Source organism: Ictalurus furcatus, chromosome 8, assembly GCF_023375685.1.
Source record: "Ictalurus furcatus strain D&B chromosome 8, Billie_1.0, whole genome shotgun sequence".
Taxonomy (NCBI): Eukaryota; Metazoa; Chordata; class Actinopteri; order Siluriformes; family Ictaluridae; genus Ictalurus; species Ictalurus furcatus.
In genome coordinates this window covers 22,610,302-22,633,230 of record NC_071262.1, presented here as the reverse complement: position 1 = coordinate 22,633,230, position 22,929 = coordinate 22,610,302, and the positions used below count along the sequence as shown (strand labels likewise).

The 22,929-nt window shown below is 38.8% G+C and overlaps 3 protein-coding genes across 9 annotated transcripts in view; 2 read left to right on the top strand and 1 right to left on the bottom strand.

Annotated features, from left to right (window-relative positions):
* The first annotated feature begins 2,000 nt into the window (after window positions 1-2,000).
* Window positions 2,001-9,615, top strand: LOC128611818 (carboxypeptidase A1). The gene is made up of 11 exons (XM_053631627.1): window positions 2,001-2,099; window positions 4,081-4,162; window positions 4,248-4,382; window positions 4,489-4,590; window positions 4,741-4,842; window positions 5,627-5,728; window positions 5,821-5,931; window positions 7,819-7,909; window positions 8,010-8,209; window positions 8,288-8,372; window positions 9,335-9,615. Exons 1-11 carry the CDS (start codon window positions 2,035-2,037, stop codon window positions 9,520-9,522), a joined length of 1,263 nt encoding a protein of 420 aa, XP_053487602.1. The 5' UTR covers window positions 2,001-2,034; the 3' UTR covers window positions 9,523-9,615.
* A 4,489-nt stretch (window positions 9,616-14,104) lies between these two features.
* On the top strand, window positions 14,105-19,690 carry LOC128611758 (carboxypeptidase A1). Its single transcript, XM_053631529.1, has 11 exons — window positions 14,105-14,201; window positions 14,443-14,524; window positions 14,720-14,854; window positions 14,928-15,029; window positions 15,632-15,733; window positions 15,943-16,041; window positions 16,163-16,273; window positions 18,207-18,297; window positions 18,446-18,645; window positions 18,736-18,820; window positions 19,390-19,690. Exons 1-11 carry the CDS (start codon window positions 14,137-14,139, stop codon window positions 19,575-19,577), a joined length of 1,260 nt encoding a protein of 419 aa, XP_053487504.1. The 5' UTR covers window positions 14,105-14,136; the 3' UTR covers window positions 19,578-19,690.
* Window positions 19,691-19,777: 87 nt separating this feature from the next.
* Window positions 19,778-22,929, bottom strand: part of cep41 (centrosomal protein 41) — a 12,001-nt gene continuing 8,849 nt past the window's right edge. For all 7 annotated transcript variants that reach the window (XM_053631532.1, XM_053631533.1, XM_053631534.1 and 4 more), the window contains 3 exons: window positions 22,473-22,587; window positions 22,163-22,378; window positions 19,778-21,984 (listed from right to left, as the gene is read on the bottom strand). In XM_053631532.1, the coding sequence (XP_053487507.1) occupies window positions 21,869-21,984; window positions 22,163-22,378; window positions 22,473-22,587 (447 nt within the window). In that variant the 3' untranslated portion in view covers window positions 19,778-21,868. The remainder of the gene's footprint in view (window positions 21,985-22,162; window positions 22,379-22,472; window positions 22,588-22,929) is intronic.

Genomic DNA, 22,929 nt, shown 5'->3' with positions numbered 1-22,929 from the left:
CATTCATTCATTCATTCATTCAGCATAAAACATTCACATTAAATACATACAATTTTGCCTTTATTTTAAGTTTTAAAGCCATTCATTCATTCCATTATTCATTCATTATTCAGCAGAAAATATCACATTAACATGAACTACACTAAATTCAGCACAAAGCACTTTATTTTCAATGCATTTGTTCATTCATTCATTTATTCAACATAAAATAGACTAAGATGGGTGCATGGTGGCTTAGTGGTTAGCATGTTCGCTTCACTCCAGGGTCGGGGGTTTGATTCCCACCGTGGCCCTGTGTGTGTGGAGTTTGCATGTTCTCCCTGTGCTGCGGGGGTTTCCTCTGGGTACTCCGATTTCCTCTCCCAGTCCAAAGACATGCATGGTAGGCCGATTGGTGTTTCCAAAGTGTCCGTAGTGTGTGTATGATTGTGCCCTGCGATGGATTGGCAACCTGTCCAGGGTATACCCTGCCTTGTGCCTGATACTCCCTGGGATAGGCTCCAGGTTTCCCCATGACCCTGAAAAGGATAAGTGGTATAAAAGATGGATGGAAAATGCACTAATACATATATTAAATTAAAGCACTTTATTTTCAGTTATTTATTTATTTTTATTTTTTTTTTTTTTTTAATTGGGTTGTAATTCATTTCTGCTTATCTGTCTGTCTACACTATATGGCCAAACATATGTGTACCTCTGACCATCACACCAATACTGTATGTGGTTCTTCCACAAACTGTTACGAAAAAGTTGGAGGAACACAATTGTATAGAATATCTTTGTATGCTGTAGGATTATAATTTCCCTTCACTGGAACTAAGAGGCCCGAACCTGTTCCAGCATGACGACGCCCCTGTGCACAAAGCGAGCTCCATGAACACATGGTGTGTTAAGGTTGGAAGAAGGTGGAAGAACTTGAGTGTCCTGCACAGAGCCCTGACCTCAACCCCACTGAACATCTTTGGGATGAACTGGAACTGGAGCCTCCTCACCCAACATCAGTGCCTGATCCCAACCTCACTAATGCAAATCCTCACAGCCACCCTCCTAAATCTAGTGGAAAGCCTTCCCAGAAGAGTGGAGCTTATTATAACAGCAAAGAGGGGATAATTCTGGAATGGGATGTTCAACAAGGACATATGGGTGTGATGGTCAAGTGTCTACTTACTTTTCACCATCTAGTGTGTTTTGCAGAAAATATCACACAGTCTAATGCAGTACAGTAAACTCAGCTACTTCATTTTTACACTTCCGGACTTATCTAAGGAAACTGTGGTTTAGTCGAATGGGTGTGGAGAGTCTTACACTGCTCAACTTCAGCACGACAGTGTGTGTGTTTGTGTGTAGAGAGAAACGGAAGTACTGTATCTATACACCATAATCAACATTATCAGTGTCCGCACTCATCTGCCCTCTACAGATGTTAAACAAAGACAAATGAAACTGTTTTCATTTGATTATAGCCAGTAATAATCAGTTACTAATTCTGCTAACTAATGTGACCCTGTGGTCAGATAAAAAAATATTTCAGGTCTAATAAAATGAGTCTACTGAGGTGAATGTAAATACGTTCTACAATCTTGTGTGAATTTTGTACATTATGTATCCATGAGTTATACAAGGTCAAATAGAGGTGTGCTAACTGATGGGTGTGTTTCCCAGCCTTATCTGAGTGTGACCTTTCCCCTCGCTCACTGAGTCAATAAACCGCGTCTCTATATTTAGCCATGTTTTCCCTGGTAAAATTTTTACCTCAAAAGGAAAAAGGTGAGGGGGAAGCTGACAAAACAAAAAATAACATAATATCATATAAGAATGTGGTATATTTCTGCTGATTATATTTTAATACCAGAAATGTACTCCTTTACAATTAAACAAAAATGGCGCTGTTGTAACTCCACTTGTGCTTACGCAGTGTTATGACGATGTGGGAAATAAAGCAGGAGGACAGTTTGGCAGGTCATGTCCCAAGGCCATGATGCCAGAGCTGAACTATAAATGGTCAGCGCAGCATCAAACTGTTGAAGAAGCAACATGAGAGGACTTGTGGTCTTGGCAGCCCTGCTTGTAGCTGTTTTCTGCAAGGAGACATTCGAGGGGTACGTTTACTTCCTTACAGCCATCTTGATGTAAAAACGGCTCTCTGAGGCTGGATAGAGTGCACTGGATATGTGGAGTTAGAATAACAACACAGAAAAACACCTGTGCCAGGATCATATGAAAGAGAGAGAGATGGAGAGAGAGAGAGAGAGAGAGATACAGACAGATAGATAGAAAGAAAGATGGCTGGACAGACAGACAGAAATATAATTGATACAGGGTAAATATATGTATATAGCAGACAAATAGACAAAATGGTAGTCAGACATACAAATACAGTTGCAATCAAAGTTATTCAACCCCCATTGCAAATCAGGTTTATTGTCAAAAATGTACAGACTTCCAGCTTTTTGCAATGAACAAATCAAACAAAAGCAATTGAAATAGTTCAACACAATGAATGCTTCTTGTGGTTTCCCCAAATTCAACTGAAAATGCAATTTACAATAACTTTTCCAGTCTCAAAATTATTCAACCCCATCATGGCAAGCATCTTTAGTACTCAGTAGAGCACCCCTTTGCTGTCATGACCTGCTACAAACAGGATGCATAGCTTCTGGCAGCGTTCCTGAGGAATCATTTCCCATTCCTCATGAGCACTGTCCTCCAGTTCAGTAATATTCTTGGGTTTGCGTGCTGCAACCGACTTGTCCATATGCCACCAGAGATTTTCTATAGGGTTCAAGTCAGGTGACTGTGATGGCCCTGTAGAATCTGCAACCATGCCTTGGTGGAATTTGAGGTATGCTTGGGATCATTGTCCTTTTGGAAGGTCCAATGACGCCCAAGCTTCAGCTTCCTCACAGACGGAATGACATTTTCTCCTAGGATTTCCTGATACTTCAATGAATCCATCTTGCCTTCCACATGCTGCAGGTTTCCAGTGCCAGAGGATGCAAAGCAGCCCCAGAGCATCACTGAGCCACCACCATACTTGACTGGACAGAGTGTTCTTTCTTCATTCTTCTTCCTCCAGACATAACCCTGATCCATCGTGCCGAAAACTTCCAGTTTTGTTTCATCGCTCTACAGAACAGAATCCCAAAACTTCTGTGGCTTGTTTCTATGATTTTGAGCGGCTTTTCTTGTGCTTTTGGGTCAGTAATGGCGTACGTATTGGAGTTCTGGCATGGAAAACTTTTGAATTTAGTACGCGCCTTACTGTGCTCACTGAAACCTCAGTGCCTGTTGCCACCAAGTCTTGCTGCAGGTCTTTGGCAGTCACTTGAGGATTTTTTACAACGTGCCTTCTCAGAAATCTTGTTGCAACTGTTGATTTTTCTGCCCCGTCCAGGTATTTCATACATTTTCTACCCCCAGCCAGTTCAGATATTTTCCAGTTCAGATGTGTTCCAGCTCAAGCACACCTGGTGCAACTAATGAAGCCCTTGATTAGTTACATCAGGTGTGCTTGAGACAACACCAGTTTTGCATATTTGTGCTGTTGTGAGGGATTCTATTCAGGGTGTTGAATAATTTTGAAACTGGAGAAGTCATTATAAATTGCATTTTCAGTTGAATTTGGGGAAACCACTTGAAGCATTCGTTGTATTGAAATATTTCAATTGCTTTTGTTTGATTTGTTCATTGCAAACAGCTCAAAGTCTGTAAATTTTGACAATAAACCTGATTTGCAAAGGGGGTTGAATAATTTTGATTCCAACTGTAGACATAATGACAGGCAGACAGAAAGACAGACAGAGATTTTCTAACATCAGGTGATGTATCATTATCTATCTATCTATCTATTTATCTATCTATTTATTTATCTATAGTATCGATTTGTCTGTCTCACTGTTGGCTACTCACTGTATTTAGAGTGACAGATCACATGACCAATCAGAAACCAAGAATTAAAAATAAAGCATGGCAGTGTTTTATTTGATTATTTTTTTTACATTAGCACACTGATATGTAAACATGTTAAGTATACAAGGTATAATTTATATACTAATATAATATCTCATGTACCTTAAACAGACACCAGGTTCTTCGGATCACTGCAAAGGATGAAGTGGAGATCAGTCTCCTAAAGGAACTGTCTGGGCAGGAAGATCTTCAGGTGAAATTTGGTTTTCCTTGGTTCATCTTCAGGAAGCACTTTATCCTAGTCAATGGTCGTTGTGTATCTGTTCTTGTGTGTGTAGCTGGATTTCTGGATGGATCCCGTTGACGTGTCGCTGCCTGTCGATGTCCGAGTTCCCTTCCACAGCCTGCAGGCCGTCAGGGCGTTCCTGGGGTACCATGAGATCCACTATGAAATCATGATCCAGGATCTTCAGGTAAAGTTATAAATATGACCTTAACATGGAAAACATGCAAGCCCCATTAACATTTATCTATACCGTATTTCTCGAAAACGTTTGATCGACCTCCTTTTACCTCCAGGACCTTCTGGATAAGGAGCAGCGTGAGATGATGAGATCTCGTGTTTTTCAGCCCAGAACCACTGATGACTATGACTATGCTAACTATCACACACTGAGCGAGGTTGGACAAAGACTAGCAGCTATAGTTTAAGATTTATAAGAAAGTATTTATGTCTCCATATTCTGAATCAGAATGATGGCAGACATCTTTGACAAAGAGCTTGCAACTTCATCTTAATAATCTTAAATCTTCATTGTGTGAATTTTTCAGATCAACAGCTTCATGGACATGTTGGTGGAGGAGAACCCTAAACTGGTTAGCAAGATCGTGATCGGAAAGAGTTACGAGGGCCGTGAATTAAATGTTCTGAAGGTTGGTCCCATCCACTACATGACAAAGGAGATTATAGGAAAAGAACCAGCTATAACGCTAACATCGATTATTTTCCTATAACAGCACATCCCAAAGTGTTTACAAGTTTTTATTCATTAAAGAACGACACATCGTACATTTTACCTGCTTATAGTTAATGGTGTGGAATGTCTGCGAGACAAGTTAGTTTCTGTTCTCACTCACGTTACAGCAGCTATAAACAGTCGGTCCCGCACCAGCCTCTCTTTATCTCTCTCTCAAAGTTAGTAGGATTAAAAAAAAACACATCTTGTCATGACATTAAGAAACCATAAAGCATAAACTCCTATGTGCTGAAGACTTACTGACCATTACAAAGTGCTGGCACTGGAGACTCCTTCCAAACTTCACTCCAACTTTCAAATCCATTCATGTGGCAAGTCCCTGTGTACCTTGTTACTATAGAAACAGAGCTGCTGTTGTCGAAAATTAATCAACACCTTCTGACCAATCAGAATCCAGAATTCGACATCTGATCAAATTCAACAATGCTGTTGTGGAACATGTTGAATATGAAAAACTGCACCTTTGATAAGGATGTTAATTTTTAGATCAACACAGATGCTATTCTATCCCTCCATCTTTTTTTCTTTCTTTTTTTGCTTCCTTCATCTCTTCATTTTGTTTCTTTCTCTCTTATTAATTTCTCCATGTATTAATGACTTTTTATTTTTAGAATTAATATAAGCCTGTGATTTGCAGCTGTATTACAGTCAAAGCTGCTTTTTTTCCCCCTCATACATAGTTTAGCACCGGTGCTACAAAACGCCCAGGGATCTGGATCGACACTGGAATCCATGCCAGAGAGTGGATCACACCGGCAAGCGGAACCTGGTTCGCCAAGAAGGTATAAATCATTCCTTTCCTTCACCAAAATGAGTCGTGGAGAATTCCCTTTTTTTGCACCAACCGAACAATAATCCATATCTCCTCGTCTAGATTGCAACAGATTATGGACGTGACCCCGCTCTTACCGCCATCCTTGACAAGCTTGACATTTTCCTGGAGCTTGTCACCAACCCTGACGGATATGAATATACCCATACCACTGTGAGTGTTAAAGCAGGTCTAAATCATATAGTGAATACTGTTATGATCAGGAGTTAATGGGAGCTAGAGACAGAGACAGAATGGCATTCTAATCACTCTTTGTAACATGGACAGGGTAAAAATCCAAATTTTGTGTTTGTACTTGTGGTGTGATGGACAGCAGCAAGCAAACTTGAGGTCATGGAACATTAAGAGCCAATCATGTTTCATCTTTAACAAACATTCAATTCAATTCAATTCAATTTTATTTGTATAGCGCTTTTTACAATAGACATTGTCTCAAAGCAGCTTTACAGAAATATCAACATGGTATACAGATATTAAAGGTGCGAATTTATCCCAACTGAGCAAGCCACTGAGTGGCGACGGTGGCAAGGAAAAACTCCCTAAGATGTTTTAAGAGGAAGAAACCTTGAGAGGAACCCGACTCAGAAGGGAACCCATCCTCATCTGGGTAACAACAGATAGTGTGAAAAAGTTCATTATGGATTTATATGAAGTCTGTATGGCCTTAGGAGCAGCCGTAGTCCCAGCAGTCTGGAATTAAAGAAGATTTGAGCTCCATCCAGAGGCAGAAAGGATCTGGATCTCTAGTATCTCCATAAATTCATGTGGGGCTCGGCGAAAGGAGAGAGGGAGAAAAAAGATTATTATGACTGCGAAGTAGTAGAACAGAATCTAGTCAGGGTAGGCTTGAGTAAACAAATACGTTTTAAGCCTAAACTTAAACACTGAGACTGTGTCTGAGTCCCGAACACTAATAGGAAGACTGTTCCATAACTGTGGGGCTCTATAAGAGAAAGCTCTTCCCCCTGCTGTAGCCTTCACTATTCGAGGTACCGTCAAATAGCCTGCATCTTTTGATCTAAGTAGGCGTGGCGGATTATATAAAACCAAAAGGTCGAAACATCATCCGTTTAACTGTCCATAGTACAATCTGAACACTGAGAGGTGAGAATGTAAACACTTATGTAAAGAACTTCAAATCACAATGTACTTACGTTTAATTATGTCCTCATTACGTCTGAAATTGTTTATAAGATTACGTGTAAATTTTGCTAACTTGCTGAATTAGGTTATCTGGCTAGCTAATCAAGAGTGGATTCAGATTTGATGATAGATGTCCGAAAATCATTAGCTAAGTGAATGAATTTAAATCTGCCAAATGAACACTGCAGTTCTTGCCTGGTTTCCCACTAAAGCTAAGCAGGGTTGAGTGTGGCTAGTACCTGGATGGGAGACCTCCTGGGGAAATTCTAAGGTTGCTGATGGAAGTGGTGTTAGTGAGACCAGCAGGGACACTATACTTTAAGAACACCACTGTCTTTTGTATGAGACGTTAAATCGAGGTCCTGACTCTCTGTGGTCATTAAAAATCCCAGGACACTTCTCGTAAAAGAGTAGGGGTATAACCCTGGTGTCCTGGTGAAATTCCCCTATTGGCCCTTATCTATTGTGGCCCCCTAATAATCCCGTCTCTGATTTTGCTACATCACTCTCTCCTCTCCACCAATAGCTGGTGTGTGGTGGGTGTTCTGGCGCACTATGGCTGCCGTTGCATCATCCAGATGGATGCTACACACTAGTGGTGGTTGAGGAGATCCCCCCCCCACCTCCCCCAATGTAAAGCGCTTTAAGTGTCTAGAAAAGCGCTATATAAATCTAAGGAATTAATTATTATAACACAAATTCTATTGCAGTGTCGAATTTGTCTTAGATGTTATCCAAACCGATTAGCCGGAACGTAATCTACTGTATGTCGTTTAAATCGATGTTAATGTTAATGCAGGTCAACTCACTGATCACTGGAGTGAGATTTAATTAAAACTGTAACCTTCTCCACAATCACAATGAGATATCATTCAGCCATGACAATTATGTCTTTAGAACCGCATGTGGCGCAAGACTAGGAGGATAAACACTGGTTCTTCGTGTGTCGGTGTCGACCCTAATAGGAACTGGGGGACAGGATTTGGAGGTACAGCATGTACTGCATATACAAGTTCATGTAATTTGCACAACATAACCAGATCATACTGGAGATCGCCGTGGCTGAGATGATTGCTTTGACCCTTTAGGTGCTGGTTCCAGTAGTAACCCTTGCTCTGAGACGTACCGTGGACCGAGTGCTTACTCTGAGCCTGAGGTCAGGTCCATTGTGGATTTCACTAAGTCTCACGGCAATCTCAAGGCCTTCTTGACCATTCATAGCTACTCTCAGATGATGCTCTACCCCTACGGCGACACCAGCATTCCTTGTGTGGACGAAGTAGAGCTGGTGAGATTTAGGGGGAAAAAGTCTAAAACATGGTATTTAGATGTTCATAATTAAATTCATTCTACTCTGGGTTCACAGGATGAACTTGCATTGAAAGCCGCAACTGACTTGGAGAGTCTGTATGGCACTAAATACACATTCGGGAGCACCTTTAACACCATCTGTAAGTACAATAAAATCAATAAATAAATCAATAGCCAAGCTTTTCCTACTTTACAATTACACATAGTCCTTATCACTCAGTTCAGCTGGCTCCAAACACTCCTCATCAGCTTTGATAATTACAAACTACTACTCTAAGTAAGGAATAAAACACTGTTATAGGAAGCATAGGGGACTAGAGCTCCACGGTAAATAATATTCAATGTAGGGGATTTTTTCCATGGTGAAGAATACTCGGTGTAAGAGATTAGGACTGTACTTTTACTAGTACTCAGCGTGGAGGATTTGTTCTTTATGGTAATTCATACTCAATGTAGGAGATTAGTACTCCCTGGAGTCTAATACTTAGTGTACGATATTAGTCATCCATGGTATGTAAGGGATTAGTACTCCACAGTGACTAATACTCAGTGTAGTGGAGTAGAAATTCATGGTGACTAATACTGAGTGTGGGGGATTAGTTCTCCACAGTGACTAATACTCAGTGTAGGGGATTAGTACTCCACAGTGACTAATACTCAGTGTAGTGGAGTAGAAATTCATGGTGACTAATACTCAGTGTAGGGGATTAGTACTACACAGTGACTAATACTCAGTGTAGGGGATTAGTACTCCACAGTAACTAATACTCAGTCTAGTGGATTAGAAATTCATGACAATTGATATGCAGTGTAGGGGATTAGTACTCCACAGTATCTAATACTCAGTGTAAGGGATTAGTACTCCGCAGTAACTAATACTCAATGTAGGGGACTAGTACTCCGTAGTAACTAATCCTCAGTGTTAGGGATTAGTACTCCGCAGTGACTAATACTCAGTGTAGTGGATTAGAAATTAATGACAATTGATTTGCAGTTTAGGGGATTAGTATGCTGCGGTGACTACTACTCAGTATAGGGGGTTAGTACTCAGTGTAGGAGAATAGTACTCCACATTAAACAATCTCTGAATCAATTCTTTCAGATCAGGCAAGTGGAGTCACCACAGACTGGGCCTACGATCAGGGAATCAAGTACTCCTACACCTTTGAGCTGAGAGACAACGGGTATTATGGATTCATCCTTCCTGCAAATCAGATCATCCCGACTGCTGAGGAGACGTGGCTGGCTCTCATGGTTATCATGGAGCACACCAAGAACAACCCGTACTAAACAAGCAGCTCATCTCAGATTCTCTGACACAGGTTGTAATGTGTGACCACCTGCACATGCAATATGGAAACTAATAAATAATTTACAATGAAACTGTGCTACTTTATTCATTATTTAATATGGAAAATGTTAAATATCCCTTCCTCAATCAAAACAGACTCATTTAGAAATGGAAAGCAGACCAAAATTGTTTTTGGCCCAAGCCTCATGTCTACAATTAAATCATGCAGGATTTCATAAGAGACAGATTTTATTTTTAAATAATGGTCAGTCAGTGTTAAATGAATTACTGTTTCTGGAGAATGTTCCAACAGCAACAGTGAAAAAGGTCACCATTACTCTGCTGTCACCAGAATTTTCCCAAACTTGCTTCAGGACTCAATCACAGCCATATTTCTAAGACACACTGCATTATTTATTTCTAAGTAATTACCATGCCCTTCACTAATATTGGCACCCTTGGTAAATATAAGCAAAGAAGGCTGTGAAAAAGTTGTTTTTATTGTTTAAACTTTTGATCTTTTGTTAAAAGAAATTTACAAAAATACTCATGGATATCACACAATTGCAAAAATAAAATCACAGGTTTAACAAAAAAAATATTTTTGCTAAATATAGGTGTGCAACAATTATTGGCACCCTTATGAATGCATATGAAACAAATATATTTGAAGCATATTCCCATTGATATTTAACATCTTTATCACACCTGGGTGACTACGAACAGGAAATTGTTGCTTTGCTCATATTTACCAAGGGTGCCAATATTAGCGGAGGGCACTGTGTGTAAATATGAGAACTTGAGAACTTGTGGGTCCACTGTGCATTGTCCCCTAGGGGAAAAATATTGTTCTTTTAAAAAAAAATTTAAAAATAAATAAATAATGAAAAAAAGATAACTTAAAATTATTTTAAACAGATACTTTTCATGCCATCTCCCCCACAGGCCTGCTTTTCAAATAATAATAATGAATTACATTGTGATTTGTGCAAAGATTTACATTAAAATATTAGATTTATGCGCTTTCATTCAACAAGACAAAGGAACACAATCAGGTTTAAACATCATTAGTGGCTTTATTCTGTAAAAATTACTCATTTGAAAACATTTACAACAAATTTACCTGCATTTAATTTGTTTGTCAGTGTTGTGTCAGTGATGACTTATTTGTTTTTTGAACATCAAAGGTGCAATATAATTTTTTTTATCCCTTACTTGTACAAATAACCTGTAAAAATATACACATTATAAGAAATACTTTAGTTAGTGTTTACATGGGTTTAATTTTATATACACAGTGCTCATTCACCCCACCCCATCTCGGTCTGAAATCGGTAAGTGCCCAGCGCATCCAGATAATTCTCCTGTGAGCAAAAAGAAACACAGTGTGCTTTGAAAAAACTTAACGAAAAGAAACGCAGTAAAACCAGAATAAACACCGGCAGCTCTGTTTCAAGATGGAGGCATTTATTACTAGTGAAGGATATGAAGCTGGATTCAAAACTAATGACGTTACTCCTGGAACAGTATTTAAACGCAACCTGTTGGTCCATGGTCGGCTTTACATAGAGAATCAAGTTGTTTTTTTTTTTATTACAAAGAAAAACAGGACATCGAGGGCATTGGTGAACATTCTCATATGCTTTTAAGCTTTCAAACAGCTGAATGGCCAATCACGTAGTTTGAAATGCTAACAATGTTAATATCAGTGCTTAAAAGCTCAAAACATCATTATAAAGAAAAAGAAAAAAACAGACAGAGACCGCACTCGTGACCATTCTCAAATCAGAATGAATTCTGTGTGCCTATAGTGTTATAACTTGACTTTTGAGCGGGTGAATGGCCGAGTGCACTTGAAAGCAACGTCACAACAGTTAGCATGCTAACTTGGGTTCTGGGGGCGGAGCTTTGTCTACATTGGTGGGAATCTTAATCATAACTACCTGTTTAACTGTTAGAGACCTAATCTTGACAAATGTTGACAAATCTTGTCTAATGCACCTTCAAGTGAAACCGTTCTAGATTTGACCTTTTACAGTTAAAGCTGGTCAGATGGTCAGATACCACACGCAAATTTCAGATTTCAGGGTTCTACACAGAGCATTTCATTGATCCCCAAGCGGCACAAACCAAAGATCCCTTAAGAGTTCTAGAATTGATGTTTTTAAAGTCTAGTCTGTTCATTGCATTGTAGAAATGCACAGATATTTTATGACTTTTCTTAAACTACAGTAGAATTTATTTATTTATTTATTTTTTAAAGGCAAAAAGCTTCTTGTTTTCTTTTTAATGGATTTAAGTTTTCAGGGTTGACAAAAAAGAAAGACAACAAATATAACGTTTTTTCGAATATTTAATGTGAATCCTTTTGGATAAAGAAAGATGCAAATATAGCCTTTAATAGGTTTCTAATTAAAATCTTTTCTTTTTTTTTTGTTAGAGAAAAACATGAAATATCTCCATTGATCTGCTTTTATTCAAAATCTTTACGAAATAATAATAATTCCTAATAATAATTTCTGTTCCATTTCTTTACACATTACTCATTTTCCCTCCATATTTGTCATTCTCAGTCCTTGTTGTCACTCTTTCCTTAAATATCTTCTCTCACACCTGTTCTTTGACCTGTGTATCACAGTGTTTTTCCATTCCCTGTGTGTACTAGGTTGACCTGATGCAAACGGACTAAATGTGTGATATGTTGTAAGTTTGTGTGGGCCAATGTGGGACATATTTCCGACACCCAAAGGCCTACCATTTTGATTACCATTATATCTAAATGAATAAGAAACCTGTGCACTCGGCCCATTTATATTTATTTCTATCTATATCTTTTTGTGTCAAACAATGCAACAAAGAGAAACATTACTGCATAAAACAATTAAGTGGAGAAAAAAAAGGATTTCTATGGCTTGCCCGCACATGTGCCCAGATTGAGAGAAAGCTGAGAGCCCTTTGATGACAGGCTTCAATACTTTCTTCACATCCATTGGATGAATGTCAGATTTGACCAACGTCCCCTGGGGATGATTGCTTCGTTATCGATGCGACTGATGTTTTCCGTCTGTTTCAGTTTATAACTTATAATCTTATCATAGAAACATGACAGAAAGTAACTAAAACCTTAGTATAACACTTTCCCAGATTAGGAAGCTGGAGGCAGGCTTGGAACAACTCAAAAGGCGCTATATTCTTTATCTTTCTCTTTTCAGCGGTTTTATTTTATAAACACACGGCTCTGTGCTGGGTGGCTCTCTCTCTCTCTCTCTCTCTCTCTCTCTCTCTGTCTTTCGAGGTGCCTGTCTGTCTCGTTTTTAATCTTGCCTCAGCTCACTGCAACGCAAAACATTCATTAGTAGAATTCCCAGCAGATGTGCAATCCTTATCACACACCTTCTCCAGCTCCGCCCTCTATTCACAAACCGACGCTCGAGCATGCCCCCACTTCCACACTTAGTCTGTTCAAAGTCTTTATATCCAAACAAAATGTGGGACATCATCTCAAGTTGTGGGATGTGGGACAAAGGACTAAAATGCTGTGCATTACAACACAAAGCGGGACATCTGGTCACTCTAGTGTATACTCAACTTGATTTCTACCTGGCCAACTGTCCTCCGGTGTCCTATCAGCTGTCCTAAAAAAAAACCTTCACCCATTACATATAAAAGACCAGTTTGACTACAGATATGACGAACCAAACACACACATACACATTAAGCAATATGTATAAGTGTGGCGGCCTGGGAAAACCCTTCACATTCTGAAATATTCTATTCATAGAAATATTAATCAATTATTTATAGGTCTGAAAACTACAAACTAAACTGTTCTCTTTTGCACGTATATTAATCACAAGTAAAATTCGAGCATTTTAAAGGCTCCCAGAAGTGAAAAAGGAAAAAAAAATGTGTTTAAAGATATCATTCAGATTGCAGCACAGGAGCCCGGCGGCCATTTTAACTGCCTCGTTACCTCACGCACATGTTGAGGAGTGTTTATGCGAGAACACTTTCTGCACGAGCCGATTACCGGATCACGCTGATTGATGACGTAAACAGAGCTTAAGAAATATGAGGTCAGTTTTTCAAAAAGGAATTGAAACAGATTTGGACATGGATCAGATTAAATCCTGAACATAATATCTACCAAATGAGTAAATGTAAAGCAATAAGACATCCCAAAACCATAAAAGATCATTTTGAGTGGAATTAATTGATTGGGTTCGATATTTATTTCAGATTAAGTCTTTTCTTTTTTTTTTTTTAATTATTTTTCTCCTGTAAAACACAATATAACAACAAATCCTGTAAAAAACACATGAAATGCATCTGCTATCTTCTCAGTGCAGTCACAAATTTTCCAGTGATTCACTGATCAGATGATGCGCAAAACTGATGAGCTCTGTTCTAGGATCCGTTTTTCCCGTTCTTCTGCGCAACAAGTTCATGAGGAACCTGATCCTAAATCAGTAGTTTTCCTCTGAGATACAGAGTCACATTTTGGCTCAAGCTGTGGGAAACAGAGCAGCATTTCCAATGTGGCGTCCGAGGCTCAAGGTCCTTGTGCTCGAATATAAAAGGACAGCTTGGAGAGTACATTTTTGGGAAGAAAAATGAGAGGACTTTGGGTTTTGCTGGCTCTGTTTGTGGCCGTTTTCGGCAAGGAGACCTTCGAGGGGTAATTTTCATGATGGTCACAGATTGAATTTTAAGGATGTTAACTTACTCTAATAATATATTTTTTTTCATATAGTGTTTATAGACTGTTGGAAAATACATTCGACAGTCTATTTTTTTCACACACATAGTGTGTGTGTGTGTGTATATATATATATATATATATATATATATATATATATATATATATATATATATATATATATATACTGGTTTGACCTGTATGACTTATGATCTGATAGACACCAGGTCCTTCGGATCACTGCCGTAAATGAGGCTCAGATCAATCTCCTGAAGGAACTCTCGGAGATTGAGCACCTTGGGGTAAAATTCCTAATGAATTTTCAGAATTCCATAAATTTCTGATAGCTTTTTATGCTAATTGTACAATCTGAAGACTCAGAAATACTAGAACTTCTTAGCAATATTAAGCAATATTTTAGTATCAAAGATAACAAATCTCAAAGCATCCTATATGAATTTATTCTCATATATGTGTGTGTGTGTGTTTGGGTATAGCTGGATTTCTGGATGGATCCTGTTGACGTGTCGCTGCCTGTCGATGTCCGTGTTCCCTTCTACAGCCTGCAGGACGTCAGGGCATTCCTGGGGTACCATGAGATCCACTATGAGATCATGATCCAGGATCTTCAGGTAGGGTTGCAGTTTCATTTTTGCCACTACTTTGTGCTATATGAACGATTGTAAACCATTCTCGCGCCTCCAGGATCTTCTCAACGAGGAGCAGCGTGAGATTTTGAGATCGATGGCTCTCCAGCCGAGAAGCACTGAAGATTACAACTATGCCAACTACCACACGCTAAACGAGGTCAGTACTACAGTATTTTAAAGCCTTTGCTCAAACCTGATTTGCTCTGACAGTAGCGCAGCTACAAATCACAAGTTTACTGTTTATTAATGCAAAGATTTCTGTGAGGAGATGTTTATTTAAGATTTATGGAAGGAGTCTCCAGTGTCAGTTAGATGTAAAGTTGTTACCGACATGGAAAAGTCCTCGTTAACATTTCGGTTTATTGGTAACATGACAAGCTGTTTTTTTTTTGTTTGTTTGTTTGTTTTATTACATCAAAGAGAAGACAGGCTGGCAAGGGAACGACTGTTTATAGCTATAACATTAAATACTATATAATTATAAACAGATATAAAAAAAAGTATCATTGTGTAATAATTGTAAATTGTTGGCAAATTGCTGCGTTGTAAAAAAAAAAAAAAAGGAATAAAACACTTTGGCCAGTGCTGTTATTGGAAATTAATCAACATCGGAATGGTAACTTCAACATCATTGTTTATTTTCCTATGACAGCATACCCCCCAAGTGTTTTATTCCTTACATACAGTGTTTAAAACCATGTGCTGTGTTATTTAATGATTGCAGTGATCATAGTCTTTTACTCTTCACTCGATTTCCAGATCAACAGCTTCATTGACATGTTGGTGCAGGAGAACCCTGGTTTTGTTAGTAAGATCGTGATCGGACAGAGTTACGAGAAGCGTCCACTAAACGTCCTGAAAGTGAGTCATGTAAAAATATTAACACGTGGAATTAAACATGTCAAATAATCCTTATTTATTTGCACAGACTCATTGCATTAAATGCACATCTCACTTTGTTTACATATTGTTTAGTGTATGGTTTGTTGTTGAAGTGCACCTAATTACCATCTTTTAGCTTCTTGTATCTTATTTAATTTAATTTATTTATTTTTGGCTATTTTATATAGTTTAGCACTGGTGCTAACCGGCCTGGTCTCTGGATTGACACCGGTATTCACTCCAGAGAATGGGTGACCCAAGCTAGTGGAACCTGGTTCGCCAAAAAGGTTGGCTCGCTGTCACCATTTCCTGCTTCGTCGAACACGCATTCATCAGTCTTAAGTAGCTGGCAGCATTTGAAAGCACGTGTGGATAGCATTTAGATTTAACGTTGCATTCCTTGTGCAGATCGTGACTGATTACGGACGTGACGCAGAGCTAACTGACATCCTCAAAAAGTATGACATTTTCCTGGAGATTGTCACCAATCCTGATGGATTCCAGTTCACCCACACCAGTGTGAGTGTTAAAACTGTAGAAGCACAAGACGCCATGTGCATACACACACACACACACACACACACACACACACACACACACACACACACACACAGACAGACACACACACACAGACACACACACACTCTTTGCTTATAAAGATCTGGCTAAGCAAATGGAAATATGTCATGATAGTATTATGTTTTGCACTGGCACTTTACGTTACCACACTCTCAAAAAAAAAAAACAACAACAACAAAAAAGAGTACTAAACGGTACCGTTCTGTAGAATGGTGCATTTGATGTACCATTAAAGCAATTACAGTCCAGTGGTGTATCTTAAAACTTTTTAAGGGTACACTATTCTGTGCCCTATTTCCCTATTTTCAGATGAAACATACTGTACATATTAAAGGGGGGATTGTTAATAGTTTAGCAGTGAAAAGGGTTTTGTTTTGGTTTGTTTTTGTTTTTTACTCTCAAGCACTCCAACTGACATTTTGCATTTGTATTTATTTGTGGGTGAATTTTCAAGATGGACACTGGACGGGTCAAAATTCCATCTGGAGAGTAGCAATGCACCATCCAGACATTTAGCATTTTTATGCTAAACATACAGTTTTTATTTAAAAAAATGCTGTTACTAATCTATGGAAGGCTGTTTTCATCACGGAGAAATAATTGCGACTTTATTTCCGACAATTGCGAGTTTAAATCTAACAATTCTGACTTTTTTTCTTGCAAATGTAAGTTTATATCACACATTTTTTTACTTCTTTTGTCTCTCAATTACAAGTTTACACCTCACAATTCTGACTTTTTTCTCGCAATTACGAGTTCATATCACCCAATTCTTTTTTCTCGCAATTACGAATTCATATCGCACAATTCTGCCTTTTTTCTTGCAATTAAGAGTTCATATCGCACAATTCTGCCTTTTTTCTCGAAATTACAAGTCCATATCACACAATTCTGCCTTTTTTTCCTCAAAATTACGAGTTCATATCGCACAATTCTGCCTTTTTTACTCAAAATTACGAGTCCATATCGCACAATTCTGCCTTTTTTCTCGAAATTACGAGTTCATATCGCACAATTCTGCCTTTTTTACTCAAAATTACGAGTTAATATCGCACAATTCTGCCTTTTTTCTCGAAATTACGAGTTCATATCGCACAATTCTGCCTTTTTTCTCGTAATTACGAGTTCATATCGCACAATTCTGACTTTTTTTTCGCAATTTTAAGTTAACATCTCACAATTATGAGTTTTTTCTTGCAATTACAAGTTTACATCTCACAATTTAGAAAATTGTGTTATATCTCAAAAGACTTTTTTCCCCTCACAGTTTAGACATCCACTTGAAGCAGTACCTGAAATGTGACTAACTTCAGGTAACGGCCGCACACTAGTGTCTGGTTTTTCTGGTCTTGACTAGCTGATAATCTTACTGTATATACTGTAGCCTATTTATAATGATCGATGCTTTATCGCTGCATTCTTTGTAACTAATTAAATGTTAAGTGGATATCTAAATTGCGGGTAAAAAGTCAGAATTGTGAGATGTAACCTCAAAATTGCAAGAAATAAAGCCACAATTACCTACCATGCTAATCAGACCACATAGGGAAAATAAAATATAAAAAATGATTTCCTATTTCAATAAGTTGCCTTCAGGTAAATGAATTAATTTACATAAAAGCATGTGATTAGCTGCAACACAGGATCTGCTACTGAAGCTGCGATGAGTCGTTAATTTACGGCTTTTTGTATATTCATTTATTTATAAATATATCAGTTCTGCTACATTATTATCCAGTGCTTGGTTTGAGCCACTGACATACCTTGTGGTTCAGTTCATGTTGCATGGCATACTTACAACAGATCACGGCTTCTAGCAATAAAAATGAATCTATGTAATCTAATATATGATTCATTATGATCATTTGTTCAGAACCGCATGTGGCGCAAGACGAGGAAGCCCAATTCTGGATCTAGCTGCATTGGAGTCGACCCCAACAGGAACTGGGATGCTGGGTTTGGAGGTACTAAAGAGAATATATATATATCTATATATATATATATATATATATATATATATATATATATATATATATATATATATATACATGCGATATGGCTGAGTGAAGACTCCAGCAAAGAGGTTTTTTGATATTCATTATCTATCCACAGGCGCTGGAGCTAGTAGTAGCCCTTGCTCAGAGACGTATCGTGGACCGAGCGCTAACTCAGAGCCTGAGGTCAAGGCCATTGTAGACTTTGTCAAGTCTCACGGGAAGATTAAAGCCTTCGTGTCCATCCACAGCTACTCTCAGATGCTCCTCTACCCGTACGGCTACACCCAAACTCCCTGCAAGGACCAGGCTGAGCTGGTGAGACCTCCAAACCTCCATGCCACCTCTTGTATATACATAAATAGTGCTTTGTCTAATGTGATAACGTTTCCAATTATCTTCTCACAGCATGAGCTTGCAAGAAAGGCTATCACTGCCCTGAGCAGCCTGTATAACACTCAATACAGATTTGGCAGCATCATCAACACCATCTGTACGTACAACGCAACTACACCATAATCGAGATGATTTCACTCCAGTATTGCAGTACATCCGAGTAGTACTCAGGATAAACTAAAACTTTGGTTAGGTTGTTAATGAAATTGTCTTTTCCATCTTTTTGGGGATATTTATTCAAATTGACTTCCTGGGTTTAGTGTATTGGGTCAGGAAGTTGGGTTATTTGAGGGGAAAATATGGCTGTTTGTAGTATATAAGACAAGTTCATGTTTTTTGTAAGAAAAATGTTAAAGATTAGATTAAATCCATGAACCTAAATTGCTATGTTTTGCACTGCTACATTATTATTATTACTTTTAGCTAGTTTTCTGTGTGTCTCAGATTATCATCTAGCACTGGTGTCTACAACACAGCAATGTCTATTCTTATAACCCATATGCTGGGTTAAAATAATCGCCATCCTAACCCCAACCTCACTGAATTAAACCAGTCCATGCTGGGTTTCTCCATATCGGACCCAGTGCTGAGTTAGTCGTTTGGTTTATGTTTAACTCAGCTACTTTTAGAGTGAAATTTGAACGTCAATCTAATTATTCCTCTCAGACCAAGCAAGCGGTGGCACCATTGACTGGACCTACAACCAAGGCATCAAGTACTCCTACACCTTTGAGCTGAGAGACACCGGACGATACGGATTCATCCTGCCAGCCAATCAGATCATCCCGACTGCTCAGGAGACCTGGTTGGCCCTCATGGCCATCATGAAGCATTCCAAGGACAACCCATACTAAACCAGCAGCTCAGCTCAACTCCTGAGGCATCAGTCGAAGAGAAAACGAGGAGTTCTTTCAAATTTCTTACAAATTGGATACAATAAAAAAAGAATAATAGTGATTGTCTTTAATACAGGGTGTAATGTGTGACTTCTTTGATTTTCACCAACATGTACACATTGGAAAGCAAACATAATAATCTACAATAAAAGTACTTTAATTATAGAAAATTAACCAATACTTTCTGACCAATCAGAATTGAGAATCCAGCAGCGCTCTGGTATAACTAGGGTTCGATTCTAATGCTTCACTTAAATAGCCAAATTAGGCTAGATCAGAAGAACCACTGAATTAATGAAATATGAGATCATGTCATGAAAGAAACCATTACATCCACAGAGCATCCAATACATCACAAACTTAACATTCATTCATTTTTATATCCTCCTTATGCTTTTCCTGGTGGGGTTTGTTATGAGTTGAAATATAGTGAGAACGCAATCCTGCAGTTGTCTATTATACAGTACGTTCTGTCATGGTGTTATCATTATAGGGGTTCAAAATGGAAAACAGTAACCTACTGTATACCAGTATGCGTAGAGCAGACAGCTGGCAGTGTACACACTACATAAAAATTGTATACTTGTATATTACAACATCTTCAAATTAACACTAGAAGTGGTAGCTACTACGAGTACTGGTCCACAAGCACTCGTTTACACCAATGGCGAAGTGAGAGAGCAAGCCCAGGAGAATGCACTGAGGTTCCAAAAAAAAAATTGATAGATTGAATAAATCAAGTGTATGACCTGTGGACTTTGAAAATGATCGATTGAAACATAATGAGCTTAGAGGCAATGCTTGAGGTGTCATTTTAGCTGAAAATAGAGCTCCAAAGTGGCTAAAATGCCAAAATTCTGTTTATCAGGCAGCATACTGTAGATTGCAGAGTCACAGAGACTGATGTTGATTACAAGCTAGTGAAGAGCTCTTATTAATGGTTATAACGAGACTTGTGTCAGTCTTTGTGATCCTGAGCAAGTGCAGACAATTCCCGTCATGGAAATGGTGCAGGCTCTCCACGAAAGAACGTAAGCAGTGTGCATTCTCTATCGGTTAACTCTATGGTCTCTAATCCCCACCAGTTTCCATCTCTTCCTGGTGGATCTCCAGATGTTCCCACGTCAACTGGGAGATATAATCTCTCCAGCAGGTCCTGGGTCCCCGTATTTGATACATCTCTAGCAGGAAATAAACCTCAAAAAACAAAAAGAAGCTCCTGCTTCATCACCACATATCGGTACAGCGACTATAACACCGATGACCCGATCCGTTTATCAAAGTCACACTCGTGAATAAGATCCCAAGAGACAGTCTGTCATCCCCTGAAGGAACAATCCGTATTATCTAAAGGTTTTCAACATTAATAGAGGATAAAAAATAGTCCCCTCCAAAAGTATTGGAACAGCAAGGCCAATTCTTTATTTTTGCTATACACTGAATACATTTGGATCAGAACTTCAGCTTTCAATTCGTCATATTTACATCTAAATGTGTTTTTCTTCACAACTCTCACTATGTTTCTGTCATCAACTGCTGTTATTTGGCTCTGATTGATTTTCCCTCTTTTCTCAGCTTCAAAATGGCTTGCTTTTCTCCCATAGACAGCTCTCTGATCTTCATGATGGTTTATCCTCTTTAACAACAAAGGCAATCTTCACAGGTGAAACCTAGGGCTAAAACCATAAGTAGACATCCAGAGTTATAATTCTGTAAACAATCAACAATGTTGAACAGACCACACCTGGGCAGCAAGAAACAACTATCAATCACATGTTCCAATATTTGTGATCACTTAAAAAAAAAAAAAAGTGTGGGTTCAACCAAAAGGTGCCAAGTTGTTAAACTTGGAAACCAAAGATGAAATTCTGATCTGTCGCCTCATATTCATCTTTTGATCTCAAACCCAAATGCCTTCAACGTATAGCGAAAACAACAGAATTGGCCTTGCTGTTCCAATACTTTCAGAGGAGGCTGTAAATTCTGTCTGCACACACCTAATAAAAATTAATTTTCTGTACAAAATATTTCTTTATTCAACATTAAAAATACAAAAACATCACACCAGGTGGTTTTGCCTGTGGTAATCCGTCACACACGACTACAGCCAGACTACATTAAGGCCAGCAGTGTGTAGAAGTGTAAGATAATACTTTATTAATCCCCAGATGGAGAAATTAGGGACATCAGGAGCCCATCACTGGATAGGTATCCTGTTATAATGTGATGATGATGGTGATGATGAGAGGTTATTTCCAGGGCCGACTGCTCTGTGACCTGGCACTCCCCGAGCCGAGTCGACTGCTCCGTGCACTGGATACATTAGAGTTAGCACTGCTGATGGACATCCTGCTGCTCAGACGACCTGAAATGAGACAGGACACACACACACACACACACACACACACACACACACACACACACACACACAGAATAAATCTGGAGACTGTTGATTTCATGTTTAATATAAATATAAATATGCAAGTGGTTCTGGATTTTTTTTCTTTAACTCATTTAAAAGTCAAGTGAACTGGATCACTCACTGCTGGTCTCACTGGGTATCAGCACCTCGTCCAGATAGTTCTGGATGTTGTGGAGGTCTTCAGAGGTGAAACGCCATTTGTTTTGGGCTGGCCACGGTGTCTGGCGGAGCGTGGCCTGTTTCCGACCCAAGGGTCCCTTCGGAGATGGAAGACAGGTGACGGGAAAAGAGCCGGTGGTCATTCCTTCCGGAAACTTCTGTGCTATCACCTTCAAACCTTCAAAACGAGGAGGAAATAAAATATTTTGATTGACGCTTTAGATTTGTGCGGACGGTCACACACGTGTGGACACGAGGACATGAGGACTCGCCTCCAGAGAGCATGAAGAGATTCTCGAAGCCTCTCTCGCACATGGTGGTGGCCGCCTGGCTCGCCATCCTCTCGTCCTCGTCGTACAAGATGATGATCTTTCCCTGAACATTTCTCTGTTAGAATAGCTCAAGACATTTATGTACGATTATGTACAGCACAATGACCCAAAAAAAAGGATAGTATTTACAGAACTTGCTCAATATGTCCAGCATTTTCCTCAATACACACATTCCTATGAGCAAAATTATTATTCATCATGTTCTGTAAAAAGAATAGGAATATATATATACACACAGTATCTCACAAAAGTGAGTACACCCCTCACATTTTTGTAAATATTTGATTATATCTTTTCATGTGACAACTCTGAGGAAATGACACTTTGCTACAATGTAAAATAGTGAGTGTACAGCTTGTGTAACAGTGTAAATTTGCTGTCCCCTCAAAATACTCAA

What these genes read in the sequence shown, in the direction of transcription:
- LOC128611818 (XM_053631627.1), top strand. Translation starts at nt 2,035, where the DNA reads ATGAGAGGACTTGTGGTCTTGGCAGCCCTGCTTGTAGCTGTTTTCTGC. An exon ending in ACTATCACACACTGAGCGAG is followed by an intron (nt 4,591 to 4,740) that starts GTTGGACAAAGA and finishes TGAATTTTTCAG; the next exon opens with ATCAACAGCTTCATGGACAT. An exon ending in GAGCACCTTTAACACCATCT is followed by an intron (nt 8,373 to 9,334) that starts GTAAGTACAATA and finishes CAATTCTTTCAG; the next exon opens with ATCAGGCAAGTGGAGTCACC.
- LOC128611758 (XM_053631529.1), top strand. Translation starts at nt 14,137, where the DNA reads ATGAGAGGACTTTGGGTTTTGCTGGCTCTGTTTGTGGCCGTTTTCGGC. An exon ending in GGCAAGGAGACCTTCGAGGG is followed by an intron (nt 14,202 to 14,442) that starts GTAATTTTCATG and finishes ATGATCTGATAG; the next exon opens with ACACCAGGTCCTTCGGATCA. An exon ending in CTGGGATGCTGGGTTTGGAG is followed by an intron (nt 18,298 to 18,445) that starts GTACTAAAGAGA and finishes ATCTATCCACAG; the next exon opens with GCGCTGGAGCTAGTAGTAGC.